The sequence below is a fragment of the Phaethon aethereus genome (assembly GCF_964289735.1).
Source record: "Phaethon aethereus genome assembly, chromosome: 10".
NCBI classification, from domain to species: domain Eukaryota; kingdom Metazoa; phylum Chordata; class Aves; order Phaethontiformes; family Phaethontidae; genus Phaethon; species Phaethon aethereus.
The window spans coordinates 15,688,811-15,709,066 of record NC_138586.1 but is presented as its reverse complement, the minus strand read 5'-3'; the positions used below and the strand labels follow the sequence as shown (position 1 = coordinate 15,709,066).

The 20,256-nt window shown below is 49.6% G+C and overlaps 1 protein-coding gene across 1 annotated transcript in view; it reads left to right on the top strand.

Moving 5' to 3' along the window:
* Positions 1 to 10,924: 10,924 nt before the first annotated feature.
* Positions 10,925 to 20,256, top strand: part of HS6ST2 (heparan sulfate 6-O-sulfotransferase 2) — a gene marked incomplete at its 5' end in the record, with an annotated part of 133,221 nt that continues 123,889 nt past the window's right edge. The window contains one exon of the mRNA XM_082004219.1: positions 10,925 to 11,436. Coding sequence (XP_081860345.1) covers positions 10,925 to 11,436 — 512 coding nt within the window. The remainder of the gene's footprint in view (positions 11,437 to 20,256) is intronic.

Genomic DNA, 20,256 nt, shown 5'->3' with positions numbered 1-20,256 from the left:
AGCTGCTGTCATACCCTTAATCCCAAACCAGCTCACGAAGGGGAGCTGGGTGGAAATTGTTCTCTTTTTTTAACCGTAGTTGCAACCTTCTCCTAAAAATCTCCATATTTTCAGAAGCAGCTGCTACCTGAGAAATGAACAAACACTGTTTTCAAAGCCTCTTGTGAGGGTTTTTGTGTGTTTTGCAGAAAAACAGGAATTTTTATACCTGAATCGGTTTCTGCTTTTCTTATGGAAAAAAACAGCAATTTTTATCCAGGGGATGCTTGCCGCATGGAGCTGTTTATTTTTAACAAAAAACTGCCTATTTTTTTTTTTTCTCTTGAAATTTTTTACTGACAAAAAATACTCCAGCTACCATGACGTGGCCGACTGGGAGGTCTGGCTCACTATTAACATAATTATTTACTGTTTTGTTTGCGGTGGCAGCAACAGCTCTCGACCCATCCATGGGCCCATCCGTCTCGGGCGTTGCGCAGGGTCCCGTGCAGATTTGTGTTGGGGGATGGCGACGTGCCGGGGTGAACGGGATGGGGTGGAACCCTGTTTTCGGCAAGCATCCTTTGTGCCCCCACATGCGCAGCGTGGACTATGGGAAGGGGTGCCGGTACAGCCCTCCATGTCGGCTGTGCCTCCGCTCGGCTCCGCTCCGGAGAAGCTTTTGTGAGGATTTACGTGTGTCAGGTTCCTATTTTAGGAGAGAAATGTGTCAGTAGATCATAAATGTTTCGAGTGATTTACATTCACCGGTGCAGGTGCCTTAGCCCCAGGAGTAGATAAATCGTGGCTTAACATTTTATTTACGTTTTCAGGCAATTTAGTGTCTTTGGAAAGCACTGGGTCGATAGTCCTGGAGGGAAGTGGACTCCCAGTGGGATGGATAACCTGCGGGAAGGGCTCTGCCGCTGCCCCGGGAGCCTCCCCGGTCCCACTCTGCACGGGGCACTGCGGGGGGTGTTGAAAAGCGACTGATTTCTTAAATATCTGAGTAGATGGTTTTAATCTGTTTCTATTTCTATGGGAGTTCGGAAGTCCTGCATGTCTGAAATGACAGCAGATGGCACAACAGAGGGTTTATCTGAGTTTTAGGTATGCAGAGGAGTTAAATTAATTAACAGTAATCTCTTTAAAATGTATGGCAGAATAATAGCAGTCTAGTCTATACAAAGATTCTTTGAGACTTAATAAAGACCTGGGAGTAATTAATTATGCAATAACCCATGGTTAAGTAGATGATATCGGCCAGTTGGTGGGTAGAGTTTGGATTTGCTGTTTTCCAAAGAGGATCCTTTGTGTTTGCTACGCGGAGTCAGACTGCACTGGTGTCTACGAGGGGTGCCCATAGAGGATCCTCGAAATTCCCGTGCGGATCACGGGTGTAATCGCCCACGCTTCACTGAAGGAAAACTATTATAGCATAAGGCGTGCAGGCTCAGAGCAGGTACAGTTGCAAGGGAAAACGGAGTATTTTGTTAAGAGCAGATAGTTAGCTTATTACCTTATAAGCACCTATCTAAGCTCTGTTCAATTAATGAAACATGATTTAAAGCAAAAAGGATTGGTACCAACCAAACTACTGCACTATAAGCTCTTCTAATTATGCAATAAGATAATGTCCACCAGATTAAAATTTTAATTAGCTCAATTTAGAAATAGAAAAAGCATTAGATTTGTAGTTCAGAACACCTAAAATGACCTCGGGGGGGGGGAAGAATTGAAAATCAGCTGAGCACTGTGCATGTCCTCACGTCTGCTGTTTTCTGCAAGACGTCAGCACATCCCAGTGGGTTTGGGCTCCTGGCTTTGCTTGCAAGAGGCTGTCTGGAGAGTTTGGGGGGCCGCTGGGTGCAAGGCGGCAGTGCAGAGGGGTGCCCCTGGTTTTCCCCAGCGCTGGCTTCCAGCCCCAACTGCCTGCAGTCCCTCTGGCACTTGCTGGCTACAATAGGGACTTTTGTTCTTTTTTGTTTTTTCTCTTTCCTTTTCCCTATTCATAGATTTAAAGGCCCAAACAGACCATTAAGTTCAACTAATCCTACATCCTGCATGACAAAGACCATCCCGCCCATCCCCTAATTCCTCAATGCCATGGCTGACCATGACCATGTGATTATATACCCTCCTGTATAGGCACTGAGAGCCTCTGTGTGCTCCAGACATGGAGCAGGACCCCACTGAAAACACCCAGTCTTGATTTAAAGACTTTAAGCGGCGGATGATTTATCACATCCCTCATGAAACCACTCCAATGCATAATTACACTTACAGCAAAATAAGTCATTGGGGCTGAAAGCGTAGAGAGCCGTAACATGCAAAGTGCACGGTATACAGTTGTGTTTGGTTATGAGGTAAGGAATCCAACAAATCTCTTTTATGTCTTTTCAGGGAAGAAACAAAACCGTTTGAACCATTTGCACAGCATAGAAGCTCTCCAGCCCACGTCTTGAAAGGGCTAGAGGTTTGCTGGGGAAGCTTTGAGGAGAGAGAGTAATAAAGAAAAGAGGGTTTTACGATGCAAGGTTGAATGGGAAACTTCTACTGGAGGGACTTGGCCAGCTCCTAGTCCCATGGGGGAAAGGGGGAGGAATCCAAATGTAGTGGTTTTTCCCTTTTGGAAGGTCAAAGCTATTCCATACAATTGCAAAGCAGCATAAGAGAACTACACTTATTCCTCTGTCACGGCTGTCAAAAATGGAGGAGGGGAGGAAGTCCCAAACACTACATTTCATCAAAGCCCTGAAGGTAAAAATGATCTGCTGGCTTGAAATTTTTCTTAATGAGCAAAATCCAGCCAATGGAACAGGGTGCAGATGAAAGTGACAGATGGGATCATTTAAAGTTTGATTCTTTGCGTGAAAGAAAATAATATTTTTGATAAGTTATTTTTCTTCTGGTTGTTACAGTGTTCTGCATAGTGTCACAGCCTCCCATTGGCAGTCCCAGGTCTCTGGCAGATTAATTTATACACAGTCTCTCGAAAATTCGGAGTTAGAGGGAACTCCTGGAACTTCTCAGCTCACATAAACCCAGGGAGTTGTTCCAGGCAAGTGGAGATCGTCTCCTCGGCCAAGAGATTTTTGCGAGGTAGGGACTGCAAGCAAAGACATGACAGAGTTTGTAACCCAATGCGTGTTTTCATCTTTTAGTTAATGGAGAGTGATGGTGGATTGCTCCCAAAAATCTGTAAAGGCGCAGATCCGTTGGGGAAATGCATTTTGGTGAAAGTCCCATGGGGCAGGGCGAGCAATCCTGGGTGGGACGGTCTCAAGGAGAACCTGTCCTGCGTCGCGGTTCCCGCAGGGCTGGCTGCAGCAGACTGCTTTGGGAGCTCTGTCTCAGGCTGGACGCCGAGTCTGAAGCTGTCCAGGATCAGCCCTCTAAAAATATGAGCAGGCATGAATCAGGCAAGTTGGAAGAATGTATAGAAAGGTATCAATTTGTTCACGAGTATTTTCAGACACAAACAACTGCAAGAATTTACCACTGCTATATAAAAAAATAGCTCAGAACCCAGGCAGGTCCATAAAGGCTTGGTGCGGATGGAGGATGCATTTCCCTCTAGGAGATCTGCTGAATTTTGATGCCGAGAGGTGTTGTCACACACCCCTGCGCATGTAGGACCACATTGTGACGTGTCGCTTACCTTTAACAAGGAAAGATGAGCAGGAAAAGGAGTGGAATCAGCCCCGTGCGTTAAAATAACAGCTGCCTTTACCATCTCTGGGCACGGGTAATTTTTGCTACGGTAATCGAGTGCGTGCACAACATCTGTGTATAATAGAGCGTACACGTGGCAGCAGTGGACCCTGCCACGCGTGACGGGGCAGGAACAAACGCATTAACCCTCTCTCCTCTGCCCACTTATTTTCTGATTAGATCAATTAGCAGGTAGCAAAGGTTAAAGACGAAGAAGACGTCATAGAATCTTCGGGTTCAAAGGGACCTTTAAGGTCACCTAGTCCAACTTAGCTTCTCCGATTCAAGCAGCGTTGGACTAGATTTTACAAGCCACGTGGCAAATGTTTGACTACGCAGCCCCCAGCCTGGAGGGCCGGGAGCTCACGTTGGCGTCAGCTGGGCGAGGGGAAGCTGAGGCTGCCGTGGGGCGGCTGCCGGTCCCCAGCCACCCCTCCCAGGGACCTGCAGCGTCCCAGACCTTCTCCAAAGAGCAGAGCAGGAGGCTCAGGCAACGACGGGGCCGGCCCGCGCTGCCCAGCCCTCACCGGCCGAAGGGGTGCTGCAGCGTGGAGCGGGGGTACCCCCACGCCCGCCTCTCCCGTCCAAGGCAAGGGCGGATCCAGCCGGGACACTCCCGGCCACGCGGCGCTCTGTCGGCTGGGAAGAGGGGAAAAGGGCTGCAAGGAATTTCTTCGGATGTCTTCCAGCAGCGGATTAAAATAGCTGCTACTATTTTAATCTGGTGAAGTGGCAGCTAAGGCACATGCAGGGCTGGCAGCGTCTCCCACGGAGCGGGGATTCAAAGAGCAGCTTGTGCCTTTAGTCATGCAAATGCAGGGCTGGCCATGAGCCCCTGGGAAAACCTGACCCCAGGCCAAGCGACCCAATGGCTAGAATTTAAGATCAGGAGGTATAAATTCATACTGCCCTGGTTTTCTTTTAGTTATTGCGGTGTTGTAATGCTATGAGCGGGAAACAACAAGAAACTGCTGTGCTCAGTGTTCGTTCTTTGCGTCCGGCCCACCTGGGGATTGTCTACCGAATTCTGTTGCGGTGACATCCAGGTTTTAAATGTTGATTTTCGTTTTCTTCTTCCAGAAGTCTCAGCGTAATGTAACACAAACACTCTGTTTCCCTGTGGACTTGTGGCGGCAGCGGAGGGGGCTACAGAGAAAGGTGAGCTTTTTCTTTTTTAGGAGTCCTTTTACACGTAACTGCAAAGTGAAACTCGTGCTTCGTCCCTCGTTTTTATTTTGTAGGGGGATGTAGGCCTTTTGCAACTGGCAGAACTAGATCTGAAATAAAGGAAAGAAAATGCATCTTCACGTCTTCAGAAACTGTGAATTATTTATTTGCTATCTCTGGTAAATCTGCTTTTGCAAAATCTCACTGTGAAACGAGCATTTCTTTGTTTCACTGGACTACGAGATCGCTCCCCGAAGATTCATCAGCCCTGCTGCTCGGGAGGCTCTGGGAAGAAGCTGGCCTCAAATCTTCCTTTTTTTTTTTATATTATTTGGTAATGCTTGGGGTTCTTTTTCTTCACCTTCATTTATGCTTTCATTCATTTTACAAGTTAGGTAATTGCATGAACTCATCTGTGGAGATTTAAGACCTCTTCCTGTGATTTTTTTTTTTTCCCCTCTGTATCTGATCCCCTTTCACGCAGGTTAATCCCACAAGACTGTGTTGCCCAAATTCAGCATCAATTTCAATTAGCAAATATTTATACAGCATCCAGGATGTAGTCTGTACACAAAATGACACCACATTAAGTTAAATCGATATTAGCTACTCTAGAATTGAAGAGTGTCCGTGCAAAAGGGTGGTACCAGTTTAACTAAATCCATTTCAAAACCAGTGTAATTAAACTGGAATAATTTCGCTGTGAAGGGCAGATTTCACCTTTCAGATTTCTTGAATGCCTTTGGACCAAATCCATCTGTATTTACTCCACACAGGACTACTTACTGAGATAGCGTTAGACAATATTGTGTTGTTTCTCACCGTTTATTTTAGGGACATGTGAAATTATTTCCCCCCTGGTTTTACAAAGATGCAACAAATATTTGTATGAGTCTTTTAACAGCCTTTCTCTCCAGCGTGAAACCACTGCTGAAGACCACTCTACATCATCTGAATTAGCCTCTTACCTACCGTAATCGAGCAAATGTTGCAGATTTTGTTCTAAAGTAGGTCAGATACACCAGGTTTGCATTCTATACCTTGGAAATGGGCATAAAATGTCCCTTGGACCATATGGCCTGCAGCCCTGGGCTTCACTGGCTCACACCCTTTCTGATTCCTCCTAATCTGCTCATAAGCACCTCCGAAAGGATGCTTCACACACCTCACCAGTAATCTCTTTCAATGCTTGGTTGTGCTTTGGCTCTAATGCCAGATGGTATTAATATACCCATCACTGTAATTACTCAGACAAGCAAAGAGTGGCAGGAGCAGTCCCAACTTCTCACTTTTCCCACTGATTCAGAGGCATGTTTGAAAGAGCCCTTTCATCCCCATGGATCCCGTTCCCTGGAGTTGTCCCAGGCTGTCCCCATCAAAAGGGAATTTGATGTTTCAGCAGTTTCTCAGCCAATTTCATGCTGGGAAAAGAATCAGTGGTGATGGGACAGTATCATTTATTTACTCTCTGACTGTTGCCCAGAAGCTTGGTACACGTCCAGATGCCAGGCCCACATCAGGTCTTCCTATAAAACCTTTCACAGGACCAAGATCTATGTGTGAAATGGAAATGCAGCTGATACCTCGTAACTTGAAAGCTAGCCTGCCTTTTGTCTGGCTCCAACTAATGGTGACAATCCAAGATCTGCTGCAATGGGCAGCCTGGATGGATGGTTTCTGATGTCGCGTGCTGGGAAGGAGGTACTTCGGAAAGCTTCCTGCACCCAGCAAGTACCGTGCAAATACCTCCCACCAAGTCCATCTTCCCGTGTGTGATTTCTGCAAAGTTTATTTAGCAATCAGTCAGCAGCAACGTGAAACCGTAAGGGATTATCCTGCAATTATCTTGCAAGATGGGTCCCTTGAGTTTGCAAGACTTTGGCTCAAGCTTTTGAGGGCTGCCAAATTTCCATACACCCAGAAAGCTTTGGGTGCGTGATCTGGAGCGAGACGTTACGCTTGCATCATGTGTGCTTGGTTTTAGGAATGAGCAGCGGTGATGCCATAGTGACAAGAAGCAGGGCTTTGATGCCCACATTACAAAGAATATGCAAACTTGTATTATTCCTTTGATTAGCTGCTCTCTGATATGTCAAGTCCATGAATAATCAAGCCTCATTTTCTAATTAGTTTTACTCATCACCCCGCTGCTCCGTGCCTTTGCTCATTTGCATACCCTGTTGCTAGATGAGGGCCTCATTCGGTGAGGTGCTCGCTGAGCGCCCGTCCCTCACCCACCACAGCATTTCTCTGGTCCTTTGCTGGCCGATTCCTTGCTCGCGGCCCTGCTTCTCCACCCATGCAACGACCATCTCGTTGCTCTGTGCATTTCCGCTCTTTCTAAGCCCTGTTTCCTCAGGAGATAGGGTGGTGGTGTCTTCACGCTGTCTTGCCCCCAGTGATGTCTTTTGACTCTATAATCCAGTTTTACCCAGCCTCAACAGAGAAGTAAAACTATCAAAGTACTGGGTTTTCACAGGTCTTATGGAAGTGGTGGGGGGAGAGGTCCTTCTGGAGCATCCGCTCCATCACTTCGAGAACCCACGATGGGAAGAGAGGCTTGAATGCCCTGCCCGCAGACCTGTTCTGCCATCAGCCGCCCCAGCCCAGAGAGACAATTCCATAACAGAAGGACACAGCAGTTGGGCTGGTAACAGTTATGTTTGTTACTTTAATAAACATGTTATTTGCATGACATGGGAGGCTTTTCTGTAGTTATTTATCTTCTCCCCCTTCCTGCACAGGTACTGTAAGAAGAATCATATTACCAGGAGATTTAGCAAAGCAAAGTTAATGGCTTGTTTGCATTTCTTTTAATCAAGTTATTCTAATTGTGCTCTTGTGCAAATATAGTTTCCCCTCTGATTTGGAAAAGACCTCATCCTCCCAGCAGTCAGGGCTACCCCAGCCCTGGCCGGGGCTGCCACAGCCCAGTCCTGCCTCTCTGCCCAGGGGTTCACAGCTGCCTGCACCCCTGCCCGCACCTCTACGGAGCCGCGGATGCTGGGAGCTACTCTGGCTGAACTGACATGAAATCTTGATCCTCTCAATAAGCTGGAGGTGTTAATGTCTAATAAAGCTCGGTTTTACTCACCGACAGCCTGCTCACCTCAAAGCTGATGTGTGTTTTCTTTTTGTTAGGGCCAAGCAGTCACCATTTGCCAGCCAAATGCAGAGGTGAAATTCAGACGCTGTGGAAACAGAGGTCTTCAGAAAATGGACCGGGATGTGATGCTGAGTCCCGCACGGAGAGCCAGCAATAGTTCCCTAAAGCTGCAAAGATCAATTTAGGGCTTGAGGCGCGAGGAGTTGTATTGATCTGGCTCTGGGCAAATACCTGGTGCCTCTGCACACAAACCCTCACCTTTCTGAAGGGGTTTCTGAATGTTTCCGAACGTTTCCGTGGGTAAATAAGGGGGGGTCAGTCCAAGACGAGATCCTGCACCAGCTCAGCTTGGCCCTGCTGTGGCAGCTGCAGCGGCAGGAAGGGGCTGGGACTGGAGGCGCTGGGGCAGGCTGTGCTGGGGGGCAGCCGCTGGGGAGGCGGGGGGCAGAGGGGACCCTTGGTGGGAGAGGACGCTCGTAGGTGGGAGAGAAGAGGAGCGGTGGCCAAACGCGTGTGCTCGTCCGGGCATGGCCACGCACGCGCACCCAGGGGTGGGGGGGATCCCCTCTGTCAGCAGAGGACAATGGTGGGGAGTGGGAACGGGGTCCGTGTGTTTGGGGTCTGTGGGGCTATCACGTGCCGGGAAGAAAGCAGAGATTTTTTTTCTGCTGGCATTACCAGACGCTCGGCATTTTTGCTTGACCCCTTCACTTAAGCCAGCTGCCGCTCCAGCCGTCGAAACCTGTCCGTGCTGTAAAACCTTAACAGCTCTGTTCTGTCCTACTTCTATCTCATTCGGGGTGATTTTCATTTCTTTAGTGCCTAAGCAAATGTTTTGTGTCCCTGGATCAAAGCTAGGGAGCATCATTTGCATACTGTGGGTGAGAAGGCAGCAGACTGGAGACCATCACTCATCAGTGAAAGGATGATCATTGTTTGTTTAGCCCATTCCAAAATAATGGCTCTGCTGGGAACACCAACCCAGTACGCATCATATCTTTTATAGTATATATTAATTTAGTATAGACATTAGGCCATCATTATTCTCTCTTTTTAATTCTCATGTATTAGCATTCAGGATCAGTTTTAACCCAGCACATGTCTTTGTTATTTCATAATGTAAAATAAATAAAGCTGGAGGCAAATGTATTGTTTTCATATCAACAACTGTGAGAGAGTGATGGATATAAAGCACAGAAACATCTTTATAATTTTAAGGCTCGAATTTCAGAACACAGCGTTTTCATTAAATGGTGCAATCCATTCATTTTGGAGAGACAGATATAAACAGAAGTGAATTAACTCAGTAGTTCTCATGCCTAGAATCTTTGTGATAAAATTGCCTATTATTGTGAGTGTAAATGTTTTCAAAGTATTAGAGACAACTGGAAAAATATAGGAAAGACAGGATAGGTTGCTCAAGGATGAAAACCATAAAGACATCCCCTCCAAACACCACACGTACCTGGTGAAATGACTTAAAGTGGATTGCAGGAGCACTGTGAGAGGAGGAGAAAGGAGGCAGGCCATTTTTAATTTTTTTTTTCTTTTTATGACGGATAGAGGTCTGGGAGAGTGTTTTCAAATTATTTTCTTTGCTGCCTGCTGTGCATATTAGACAATTCAGCTCCTGGCTGATTGGCCAGGCAGAGAAATGGAGGCATCACAAGCAACAGGAGAGCAAAAGCGGAGGCACTGCACTGGGGAGGACGCTCCCTCCGCCTGCGCCGGAGGGGAAGGAGAAGCTCGGGCATTTCCAGCCCTGCCTGAAAAACCATGGATTAGTGAGAGGGAAGGGGCGTTGCAAGATGCAGCACCTCTGTGTAACGTCTGCAGCTGAGCCCACCCGTTAAACTGGGGGCGGCCAAACCCCAGGTCGTGCCCCGCTGCTTCTCCTTGGAAGGAGAGAAGGACACTGGAGGTGGGGTGAAAACCTCCTTTAGCCAGAAGCCTGGTTTTATATTTGGTTTTTCTAAGTCACTTGCAGGGCTGCAGTTTTCCCAGACATTAATTGCCACAACATCAGTTGCACCCAGGAGGGAAAGAAAAAAATCCAGTCTGGCTTGCTGCGCTGTGCTCCCCGGCCCCCCGGTTTGCAGGCAGCGGGTAGGTGGTCCTGCGGAACGGCACGGTGAGCGGCGGCTTTGTGGCCACGCTCGCAGCACGCCCCGGCTGAGCAGCGGCGTGCGCCCGTCCACCGGCGTGCTCCCTCCACAGGCCTCACCGGCGGCACGCCAGGAGCCGGAGGGCTGGACGTAATTTGCAGGTAAATATACAAAGGGCTTTAATCAGAGGTAAACCCACGGAGTCCTCGTTACAGCACGCTCTCGTTGTGCAGCGGGGTTTCAAAACGCGCTGACGGAGAGAGCGCGTGCATCTGACACCTGACACAACCCAAACCACTTGGGGCGTCAAGAAAAGCCGCCAGCGCATCAGGCGCCCTGCCGCACCCTGGGTGTCGGCGTGCGGCGCGGAGAGCGAGCGCGGCTCGGTGCACAGCGGGCCGGCGCGCGGCGGCCGTTAAACGGGATGTTCCCAGCCGGCACAGGCGGCTGCGGCCGCGGGGAGCTCGGGCGGGGCGGGAACGGTTACAGGGCCACGCAGGGGCTGGCGAGCACGCGGCAGTCTTCGGCACCGCGCGCGCCGGCAGCGGGCCGCGCCCGCAGCGCGCAGCGGCGCAGAGCGCCCCGGCCCCGGCCACGTGCGGGGGGACCGCGGCAGAGGCGTGGTCCGGCGTCGGGGGCGTGGCCCGGCGGCAGGGGGCGTGGCCGGGGCGGGGCGGAGGCGAGGCGGGGGCGCGCTGAGGGGCCGCGGCGCGGGGGCTGCCGGGAAGGGCCGGCGGCGGTGGCGGCCGGGCGATGGCGGCGGAGCGCGGCCGGGGCGGGCCCCCGCTGTGGTGGTGGGTGCTGCGGCGGCGGTGAGCGGCGGCGGCGGCGATGCGCGGCGCTCCCGGCGACGATGGAGGACCGGTCCCACAAGGTGCTGCTGGCGCTGGTGATGCTCTTCCTCTTCGCCGTGATCGTGCTGCAGTACGTCTGCCCGGGCACCGAGTGCCAGCTCCTGCGGCTCCGCGCCCTCAGCCCCGCCGCCGCCGCCGACCCGTACCGGGCGGAGGACGAGACGCCGGCGCGTTTCGTTCCCCGTTTCAATTTCTCCGCTGGCGACTTGCTGCGGCGGGTGGACTTCAACATCAAGGGGGACGACCTGATCGTCTTCCTGCACATCCAGAAGACGGGCGGCACCACCTTCGGCCGGCACCTGGTCCGCAACATCCAACTGGAGCAGCCCTGCGAGTGCCGCGCCGGGCAGAAGAAGTGCACCTGCCACCGGCCCGGCAAGCGGGAGACCTGGCTCTTCTCCCGCTTCTCCACCGGCTGGAGCTGCGGGCTGCACGCCGACTGGACCGAGCTCACCAACTGCGTCCCCTCCGTGGTGGACAGCAAGAAGGAGGTGCGGCTCCGGCCCTCCAGGTGAGGCAGTGCGGGGCCTCGGGCCTTCCCTGGGAGACTCCCGTGGACCCCTGACCCCCCGCGGTCTTGCGGTGGTGGCAGGGCGCCGGTGCGGCGGCGGCGGGACGGGCGATGGCCCTGCCGGGGCGCGGTCGTGGCGGGGGGGTGACGGGGGGCGGTATGAGCTCGGTCGGTACCGAGCACCCCGGCACGGAGCAGGCTGCAAACCGGGGTGGCGCGAGGGCTCCGAGAGTCAAACCGGCGCGGGGCTGCGGCCGTGGGTGCAGCGTGGAGCAACCAGAACCTGAGCCCCGCTCAGCTGCGAGGCGAGTGTTTTAAATGGTGTCCCCCAGGCTGTCGCGATTGTCACGGCTGGAGGGGAAGGCCCGGGGGTTACAGAGCCCCGTCCTTAGCAGCAGCGAGTGCCGTGCGCGGTGACACACGAAGAGGCCTGGCAGCCCCACGGCTCGGTGACCCCCCGGTGCGGCTCTTCCACGGCCCACGGAGAAGCGAGGGTCCTCAGCTGCCCGCGGTCTGTCCCCAGAGCTTTTCCGTCCCCGGCCATTCCGCTCGCTGCGCTGGGCCCCCCGGCACCCGCGCTGCGGCCGCGGGGCACGCCAGGAGGTAGCGCCGGTTTTCGGAGTGCTCCGGAGCCGCTGTGTCTTGTCACATCTGAAGTTTGGCTTATGCGGATGGTGGCCTTGCGAAGTAAAGGTTACTCTTAGGGCTGAATTACCTGCAAATATTTGGTTTGTCCTCCAGCCCTAAGCTTGTTTATTTTGTGTTTGCATTTTGGATTTTAGTGACGCTGCTCTCTCCATCCCTGCAGCCTCCTTTTAAGTTGCTAACCTCGCCTGACCATAGCTAGGTGGTTGCCTAAATGCTGTCTCTGCCTTTCAGAAGCCCAGCTGGCTGCTTCTCCTGAGCAGCAAGGACCTGCTTCCTCTGCTCCTGGAGCTGCTTGTTTCCAGCCTACCTTCAGCTCTAACAGACCCAGTAGCTCATCCGCGGCTGTGCACGCAGCTGTACTGTGTGGCAGAACAGCTCAGGGTTTTAGTGTCTTTTCGCATCGTTTTGCTGGGAAATCAGAAACTAGGGTGTCTAACTATTGCTCTGTTAGACTAATGGCAGGTCCCCTTACAATGAGGATACTGTTATATATCATGCTAGCTGAAGTCAAGTCTAAGCACAGATTCATTTGAAATAGAAAGCAGTTTTTTTCTAGAATTCCTTTTATATAGCGTGACACTACACTGCCATCTAGTAGAAAAATGGTTTGTGTCATTATCTTCCCGTACCCAAGAAGCAGCTCTTTATGAGACTTGGCTATTGTGATTCCTGCTCTTTTGTTTTCCCTACTGCTTTAAAATTTTAATTGTCTCATTTTTGTGACGTCCCATTTGCAAACATCAGTAACCAGTTCCTTCCCCGTTGGGTCTATTAGGTTTCCAGTTTCGGGCCTTGTAGGCTATGTCGTTTATTTTGCCTGTCCTATAAATATATTGTTTGTCAGCAGAAATGGAAATTGCATAACATGCGCTCTCTTTTGCTGAACAGCTTCCAGCGATCGTTCTTTCTCTTCCCCTGGAGATAGTTGTGGGGCAGGGATTCCCTTCCTTCTCCAGAGACACATCTGTCTATGCTCAGGTATAGTTGAACCCTCCGGAAACATGGGACACTCCTTGTCCTGGTCCCGCCACCTTAGGCAGAAGGGAACATCAGGCTCGGAGAGCTGAGTTTTTGTCTGTAGCTTTTGGCTTTGTGGTTTTTGGGGGTTGGTTTGTTTGTTTGTTTTTCCCTGTTGGATTACCAAACGTGCTTTTCTGAGTCGAAACAGAAGTGTTGCGTGTACCTGCCCAGGAGTTCAGAGCGATGGTTCCTCATCCAGCAAATGATGTACATTGTCATAACTGACTTCAGAGAGGTCACTAGGACTCCTGACTTGGGATTGAAGCCAGGAGAGAGGGAGGAAAATGAAGCTGTATGATTTTGTGTTAGGTAGAGGTCTAGTCTCTCAGAGGCTTCAAAATGATGTTATATTTTTAATAACCTAATTACCCAGCTTGCTTAATAACTACAGTTATTCTCCCAAATAATGTCTTGACAAGCAATTATTTGGACTGCAACTTCTAAATGTTTAAAAATACAGGAAGGAAAGAAGTTCTTAAATGAACAATAGTCCCTTCAAGTCTTCCTGCCTATTGTAATACCTTTTCTTTAATTTTATTTTGTGCTCTCGATTTAGCAACATTCAGCTGACAAGTAGTTAATTAGCACCTATTCCTACTGCCAGTAACAGACGCTAATCTAAGCACTTTCTGGGCAGATAATAGCTGCTTTCAGAGCAGCAGGAGGTGTGGGATGAGGGTGTCGGAGTGGAGGAGCCTTGCTGGCTCTGAGCGGGGCCAGCTTGGCTATTCCTGCACGGGGATTTTTTGGGGGGAGGCCTGACCACCCTGGCGGGGGGGTGTTCAGGGTTAGTGCTGGTGGGGAGAGAAGGAAGAAACGGTGCAACCCTGGTGTGCAAATCCTGAGAGAGGGGGCAGCGACTTGGAGAGTGCAAGGCCCATTTGGGGAGCATCATCAGGGCAGGGAGCAGGCTTCGGTCAGGAGCAGAGGACGATTTCCTCAAGTGAAGCTTGGCTTGACAAGGGTGGAGATTCCGACATTTATAATTGAGGGGATTAAAAAGTGAGACCTGCTGTAAAGAGTGATTTGGACTGCTTGGCAGCTGTGTAATGCAGTCTGTAGTTCCTGTCTTCGGGCTGTGTAGCCTTGTCTGGGAATAGCCAAATGAGTGGTGGTTGCTCCAGCAAACTTTTTAGCCTGTCTCTGTGTGTGATTACTTTGCACAGAAGTTTGCCTTGAGGGGCATGGAGAGTCTGTCAGATTGATGGTTAGCTGGGCTATTCTATAGAGGACTCTTTCTTTTTTTTTTTTTTCTTTTTTTTAAAAAAAAAAAAAGGTGAGCCTTTTTTAGTCTGGAGGATACCCTGTTCTGGACCTCCTAATGCTCAATGCTAGGTACAGAGCATCACTGTGGTATGATCTAATGGGATCAGCCTGCAGGGTGTGCCCAGGAAGACCCGTCTTGCCTGCAGCATTCATCCTCCAGCCTCTGCTCTTAACCCCATCACTAGTCTGCCTCTGTTTTCTTTGGGAAGTGTAGGCTTGGAGGGCAGATTCCTGCACTGGAGCAGTAGAAATACTGGGGATGACTGTTGTGATTTTGTTGTTGTTGTTTTGGATTTAACTCAATGGTGCTTTCCTGTCGATGAGCAGATAGGTTCCCAAAATTTGCTTTGCTTTGTAGTGGTGTCCTTAATAAGTAGTAAGTGGCTAAATAGATCTCCCTCTCTTCCTTTGGTCCTTCCTTCCCCTAGAGGAACATGAATCTCTGGTGGGGAGGGATATTTTTTATTTCCCTCCTTGGGTCCCATCGGGGTGCATGTCCTGTATGCTCCCCTTCCTGCTCGTCTTCTGTTCCGCCAGCGTGGCTCACCACTGCGACATCTGGAAATCTCAGGAGAGGGAAGGGGGAAGGTGCAGGCACAGCTGATGCTTTGAGTGCGCTGGATTTGCTGCTTGGGAGGTTGGTGGAATGGGCTGATGGTGGGGCGTAAAGGAGGGGGCTGTCTCAGCCACTTGGCATTGGCGGTGAGAAAGGAGAAATGTGCTTTTTCCTAGTCATGAGTGACTGACTTGGGTCACTTGATTGATTGTGGAAGCCTCAAAGCTTTTGGCACACCGAACTGAGGCAGCATCCAAAGTAACTGTGCGTGAGAGCATCACAAAACTGAGAGTTTGCTCAGCTCTGGCTAATTATTATGGGAGGTATCTACCGAACTTGTCTATAGCAATAAATCCAATGGCACCGTTGCAAGAAACAAAAGGCCTTGGGGTTAGACTGGAAAATGTAATGAGACATGGGAGCAAATACAGATACCTACATTCTTAAGTGGTGTCGTGACTTCATACCATTGTTGGGTGAGAGATGTGGCTGTGGGTAAAGGTCAGGCTGTATTTGGTGTCCCTCCCGGCTGGCGTTAAAGGAAAGAGTTTTCCATTGAGAGATGGGAAGAAATTTTATGCTGCTGGTACAAGACTGTTGGACCAGGGCCAGGGCTGGTGCCTGCTCCTTTTGGGAGGCCTGATGCTGGCACTGCGTTGTTGTGATGTGGGACAGAAGCTCCTGGCGATGCCTGGGTGTTCTTGTCCTGTCACGACATGTTAGTTAAACTCTTCCAAGTCAAGTCTTATGCACAATCTAAAGAAAAGACGCATTAAACCCAGCGAATTGGAAGTGTTTACTGTGTGTGGCTCTGTTGGCTGAGCAGGTTAATCCTCATGCCCTTGGAAATGTTGTGGGATTTGCATCTGCGAATCCTATCTGCTGCGTGGCCCACCGTGGTGCCCCTGACTTCTCGCAAGCTGGACTGCCGGCAGAACCCGGGGGAGAAAGCGGCTTTGCCACAGTAAGCGTTGCCGTTAGATCTGGGGTGAGCTTGGATCTTGCTGGGGCGGGCTGGGCCCTGCCCCCGGGTTTTCCCGGTGAGTTGCCTCTGTATGGAGGGAGAAAAATCATGTAATGCTGCCAGGGAGAGAAAAATCGCTGCTTTTGCCTCTTAGGGAGATGCCTGCTCAAGAGCAGCTGCTGTTGAAACGGCAAAAGTGTTACGTAGCTGCGCAAGCGGATGAGCTCGGTGTTTCACCTGCAGTGGTGGAATTTGGGGAATAGTTAAGCCCCGTAAATCGGCACTAAACCCCGTGTAGGCAGGAGAGGTGCCGCAGAGTCCCGTGGTGCCGAGGTTGATAATAAAGGCTTCAGCAAGAGGCAAAAAACTTAAAACCTGCGGATGCCGATGGAGCAGACACCGTTTCCAAGGATGGGGCCCCCCAGTGCTGCCACTTTGGGGGCAAAGCCTGGCCAGGTGGGCTGCTCGGGGAGAGGAGGGGACCAGCATGGCCGAGCTGGAGCCGTGAGGGAGCAGATGGGGTGACCTGCTGTAAGTTGGGTCCTGGCCAGAGCACCAGGAGCCTGCGCGTGCCCTTGAAATACACGTCGGTGAAACTCCCGGGGCAAAAAACCTGCAACAATTATGACGCCAGAAAAGCCCCACCAACTAATGGAGCGTTTGCAGAGATGCCGCCAGGCCTGAGCTACTCTGCGCCGCGTCATTCATCAGCGGGATTTCCTAATGACCCAGCTCATTTCGGTGCGGTGGCTGCTGTGGCGGCAAGATGAGATACGCAGCGATGTTCCCTCGCCGCCCGCGAACCTGCGTCTGCGGCAGCCGCGTGTCCCGCCTGGCACCTGGTGGGACCGAAGCTGGGGCTGGTTTTGGGGTGTTGGATGCAGCGGGCCGGGCTGCAGAGCAAAAAAGGGGCTTTGAGGGCAAGGACAGGGGATTATTTTCCTAAGTGCAAGTGGTTCCTTCACCTAATCCCATCGCAGGGCCTGACCTTGAAAGTCTTGGTTATAGACTTAAGTTTGTGGTTTTTTAAGGTTGGACTGTAGGACTTGTAAAGCTCTCTAAATTGATATCGCTGGTTTTGCGGATAAAATGTTGGACTTCTTAAAGGGCATCTTAAAGGGATTAAAAAATAATTTTCCATATTAGGTGTCTTCAGTTCTCCTCTCAATCTTTTAATAAAGTGCAAATTGACTTTTAGTTATTTAAAGACTATGTTTCCTACTGTCTTTTATTTTAAATTTGGAGAATTTTTTTGTGGGTAGAGAGAAGATGCTAATTGTTGCAAAAATAAATCCCGGTGATTGCAGTAGAGCAAGAAACGGGGCACAGGCATAATTCCTTATACTGTTTATTCCATCTGTTATCCGACGTGGTCCTCCCTAAAGAAGAGAGTGGGAGTATGAACACTGTGGCATGGTGCTGTTGTACTAAGATGTGATTACTTTTTCTTGGAAAGGTGTCTTTCTGCTAATTTTTCCTGGGAATTTATAAATATTAAAATGAAACTATAAATACAGGCTTTGACTGTATTAAAATAGACAAGAATTGAGCCTTGTGATCCCTCTTCATAACTTTATAACCTTTATTAAAGGTTATCAAAGGCGCTTGGAAGTCAGGCATCACCAATAGGTTATTTATTTTTATTAAAAGACAGGTTTTTAAATTTTAACAAGTTGAGCATCCGCTCCGAGGCGTATCAACGGAGATTAATTTGTCCCTCATTTATTTAATCTGAATTGTCAGGAATCATGTTCTCTACTGATGTAAATGTCGGCAAAAAGGACTTATTAGTAGATTTGATTGCTTTTTAAATTTAACTAGCAGAGATGCACTGGCATGCCTAAGAGAATTGGTCTGTTTCTTGTGAACAGTTCAGTGCCTAATGAATCACTTCAATGTACTTTTCTGAAGGAAAGCAGAGCAATTTAAATGTGCAATGCATTGATTTACCTCAAATGGATTAGGCCTCTGTGTGCAATCCTTTGCATTAATTTACTTTCTCCACAACTGTAATAATAAAGGCAGCGTTTCTGTACGGCATCAGCCCAACTTAGCTCACGTAACTTGCTAGAAAGCAAAATAATTAATATGTGGCTGAAAATGGGATGCGGGAATGGATCTTTCTGAGAGGACGTGAGGCTTGGGAGGTGCCGCTGGGGTCAGGGTGCGCCTGGGAGCCGTGCCGAGGGCGGGAGCCCACCGCGGCTGGCACCGGCGGGGGCTGTCTGCTGCCCTGTCAGCCCCCGCGACCGCCGCGCGAGCGGAAGGAGGGGAGAATTGTCTAAGGTACCGATGTTTTCTTGACTTTATTATGGAGAGAGATAAAAAAAAAAAGGGTGTGTAATTTGGTGCAACTTTAAGAGTTTTTTGATGTGGCCAGGTTTGTTTTTTAAAATGACTGAGGAAACAGTACAAAAGTCTGTAATTCCAGCATATTCTATTGCTGTAGTAACTTTTCAGTCCCCTCTTCCCCTCCCTGTAACGTCCAGTCTGCCGTGCGTCCCCAGCGTCGGGCTAGCTCTGTCCTCGCTTGCCGCCAGCATGCAAAACTCTGGGTAATTCCTTATTTAACCACTTAGCTGCAGAAATGGCGCCCGGGCTTTGTTTCGCTCTGCGGGGGTTACTGTGGCCGAGCAGCCCTTGGGATTCGCAGCCTTTTTTGGAATTACCCTTGCAGGCCGCTTACTTGTGAGGATTAATTTCCTGCCCCCCCTTCTCAATCAGCTAACTCCCATTGCCGGGCAGCCGCCCGCCCAGATGTAAACCCACGGGGCCGCCAAGCGATGGGGCGTCCCCAGCCGCCGCCGCCGTCCTCGGGAGCCCGGTTCCCCGCGCCCAGTGTGGGGCTGGGACGCTCGCCCGAGCGGCGCCTGTCAGGGTTTGCCGCGTCTTGGATGGAAGCAAAGCCAACCAGGACAGGAGATGCGGGATGAGGTTTTTGTATGGGAGGATGAAGGCAGCGTGGTGACCGGGATCGGGAGGCAGTGCCGATCCTGCCTTCCTCCTCCTCCTCTTTTTTGTTGGCAGCTGGCACTGGGGAGCGAGCATGGATTATTGTTTGTGATCGATTTGCTGATGCTGGCAATTGTACAGTGTGTTCTGGGACTAATAGGGTAGCACCGAATTATTCAGGCGTTATTGAAATGAATCACATTTGTGATGAGTAATAAGTAGCAGGCTTTGGTATTTATGAATAATTAACACAGTAAATTTTTTCTTAAACAGACATGAAGAAATGATTTAATTTCTACTGTGAACACTCTGTAAAATTAATGAAAGATAATTGCATTTGCTAATGTGAGACTAAGAAGCCAAAGCAATCTATTTTTTCTGTGTTTAAGTTCATTTTGCTGATATAAACAGTGAATGTGTAATTCCTTCAATATGTTTTCATTGGGTGGGACCTGCATTTAACATCCATGGGGAGTTTTTTGCTGAAATAAAAAGTCTATTGGTAAACGCTTAACTTACTGTTGCTGTTTCCATCCACTGACTTATCTCTGGGTGTGTAACGTATATATGTGTATAACAAGATAATGTTTTTGAATGAGTGGCAATTAGGATCAGCTTTTTTTTCCTCTTCCCTGACTCTAGCCTTCTTCCTCAGCTGTTTACGCTGTTAAATAAGACAGAATCCATTTAAGATATTGCTTATATACAGCTTTGAGTGAAATCTTCATTTATTTAGTCTTGAAAAACATCATTAGCCTTTAGAGACCTATAAATCATAAGATCCATTAGGGGTGAGACTCAAATCATGTTACTTCTTGGTTCTCAGCTGCTTATCCAACTCTGAAGGAGCCAAACTTTTGATGTGATTTAACTAAATACATGCAGCTATGAGGGAGATAATCTTGCAGCATTGAGCGATTTTGCACATCTCCATAAAAGCATGAAGAAGGCGATGCCTTGTAGCGAATGCTCCTAATTTCCCCTGATCAAAAGGACTGTGAACTGATGCTCCTAGACGTCCAAGTACCTGGAAGATCGATTCTTCCTTTACTCCATTTTGTATTGGGTAAATTAAAACATTGCAAGGCTCCCAGTAGTGGGGATCTGCTCGTTCAGACTGCTGTTTGAACTGTGGGATCCTTCAGCAAACACCCAAATCGAGTAAAGCACTCTCTGCGACTGACTTTTTTTTTTTTTTCTCCAAGCTTCCTGGTGTTCAGAGTAAAACAACTGTTTTAACCCCCCCTATTAAAAAAAGCAACGTTTCCTTGGTCAAAGCCAGAGAAGCTGCTTTTCAGAGTTGCTTTTTCAGGGTAACTGAGGGGAGAGCGTTTCCTTTTGCCTGTGGGAAAGCTATTCCCTGGAGCAGTCCTATGCCCTTCTGGGGCTGGGTTGTTTTGGTTTTTTGATTTTC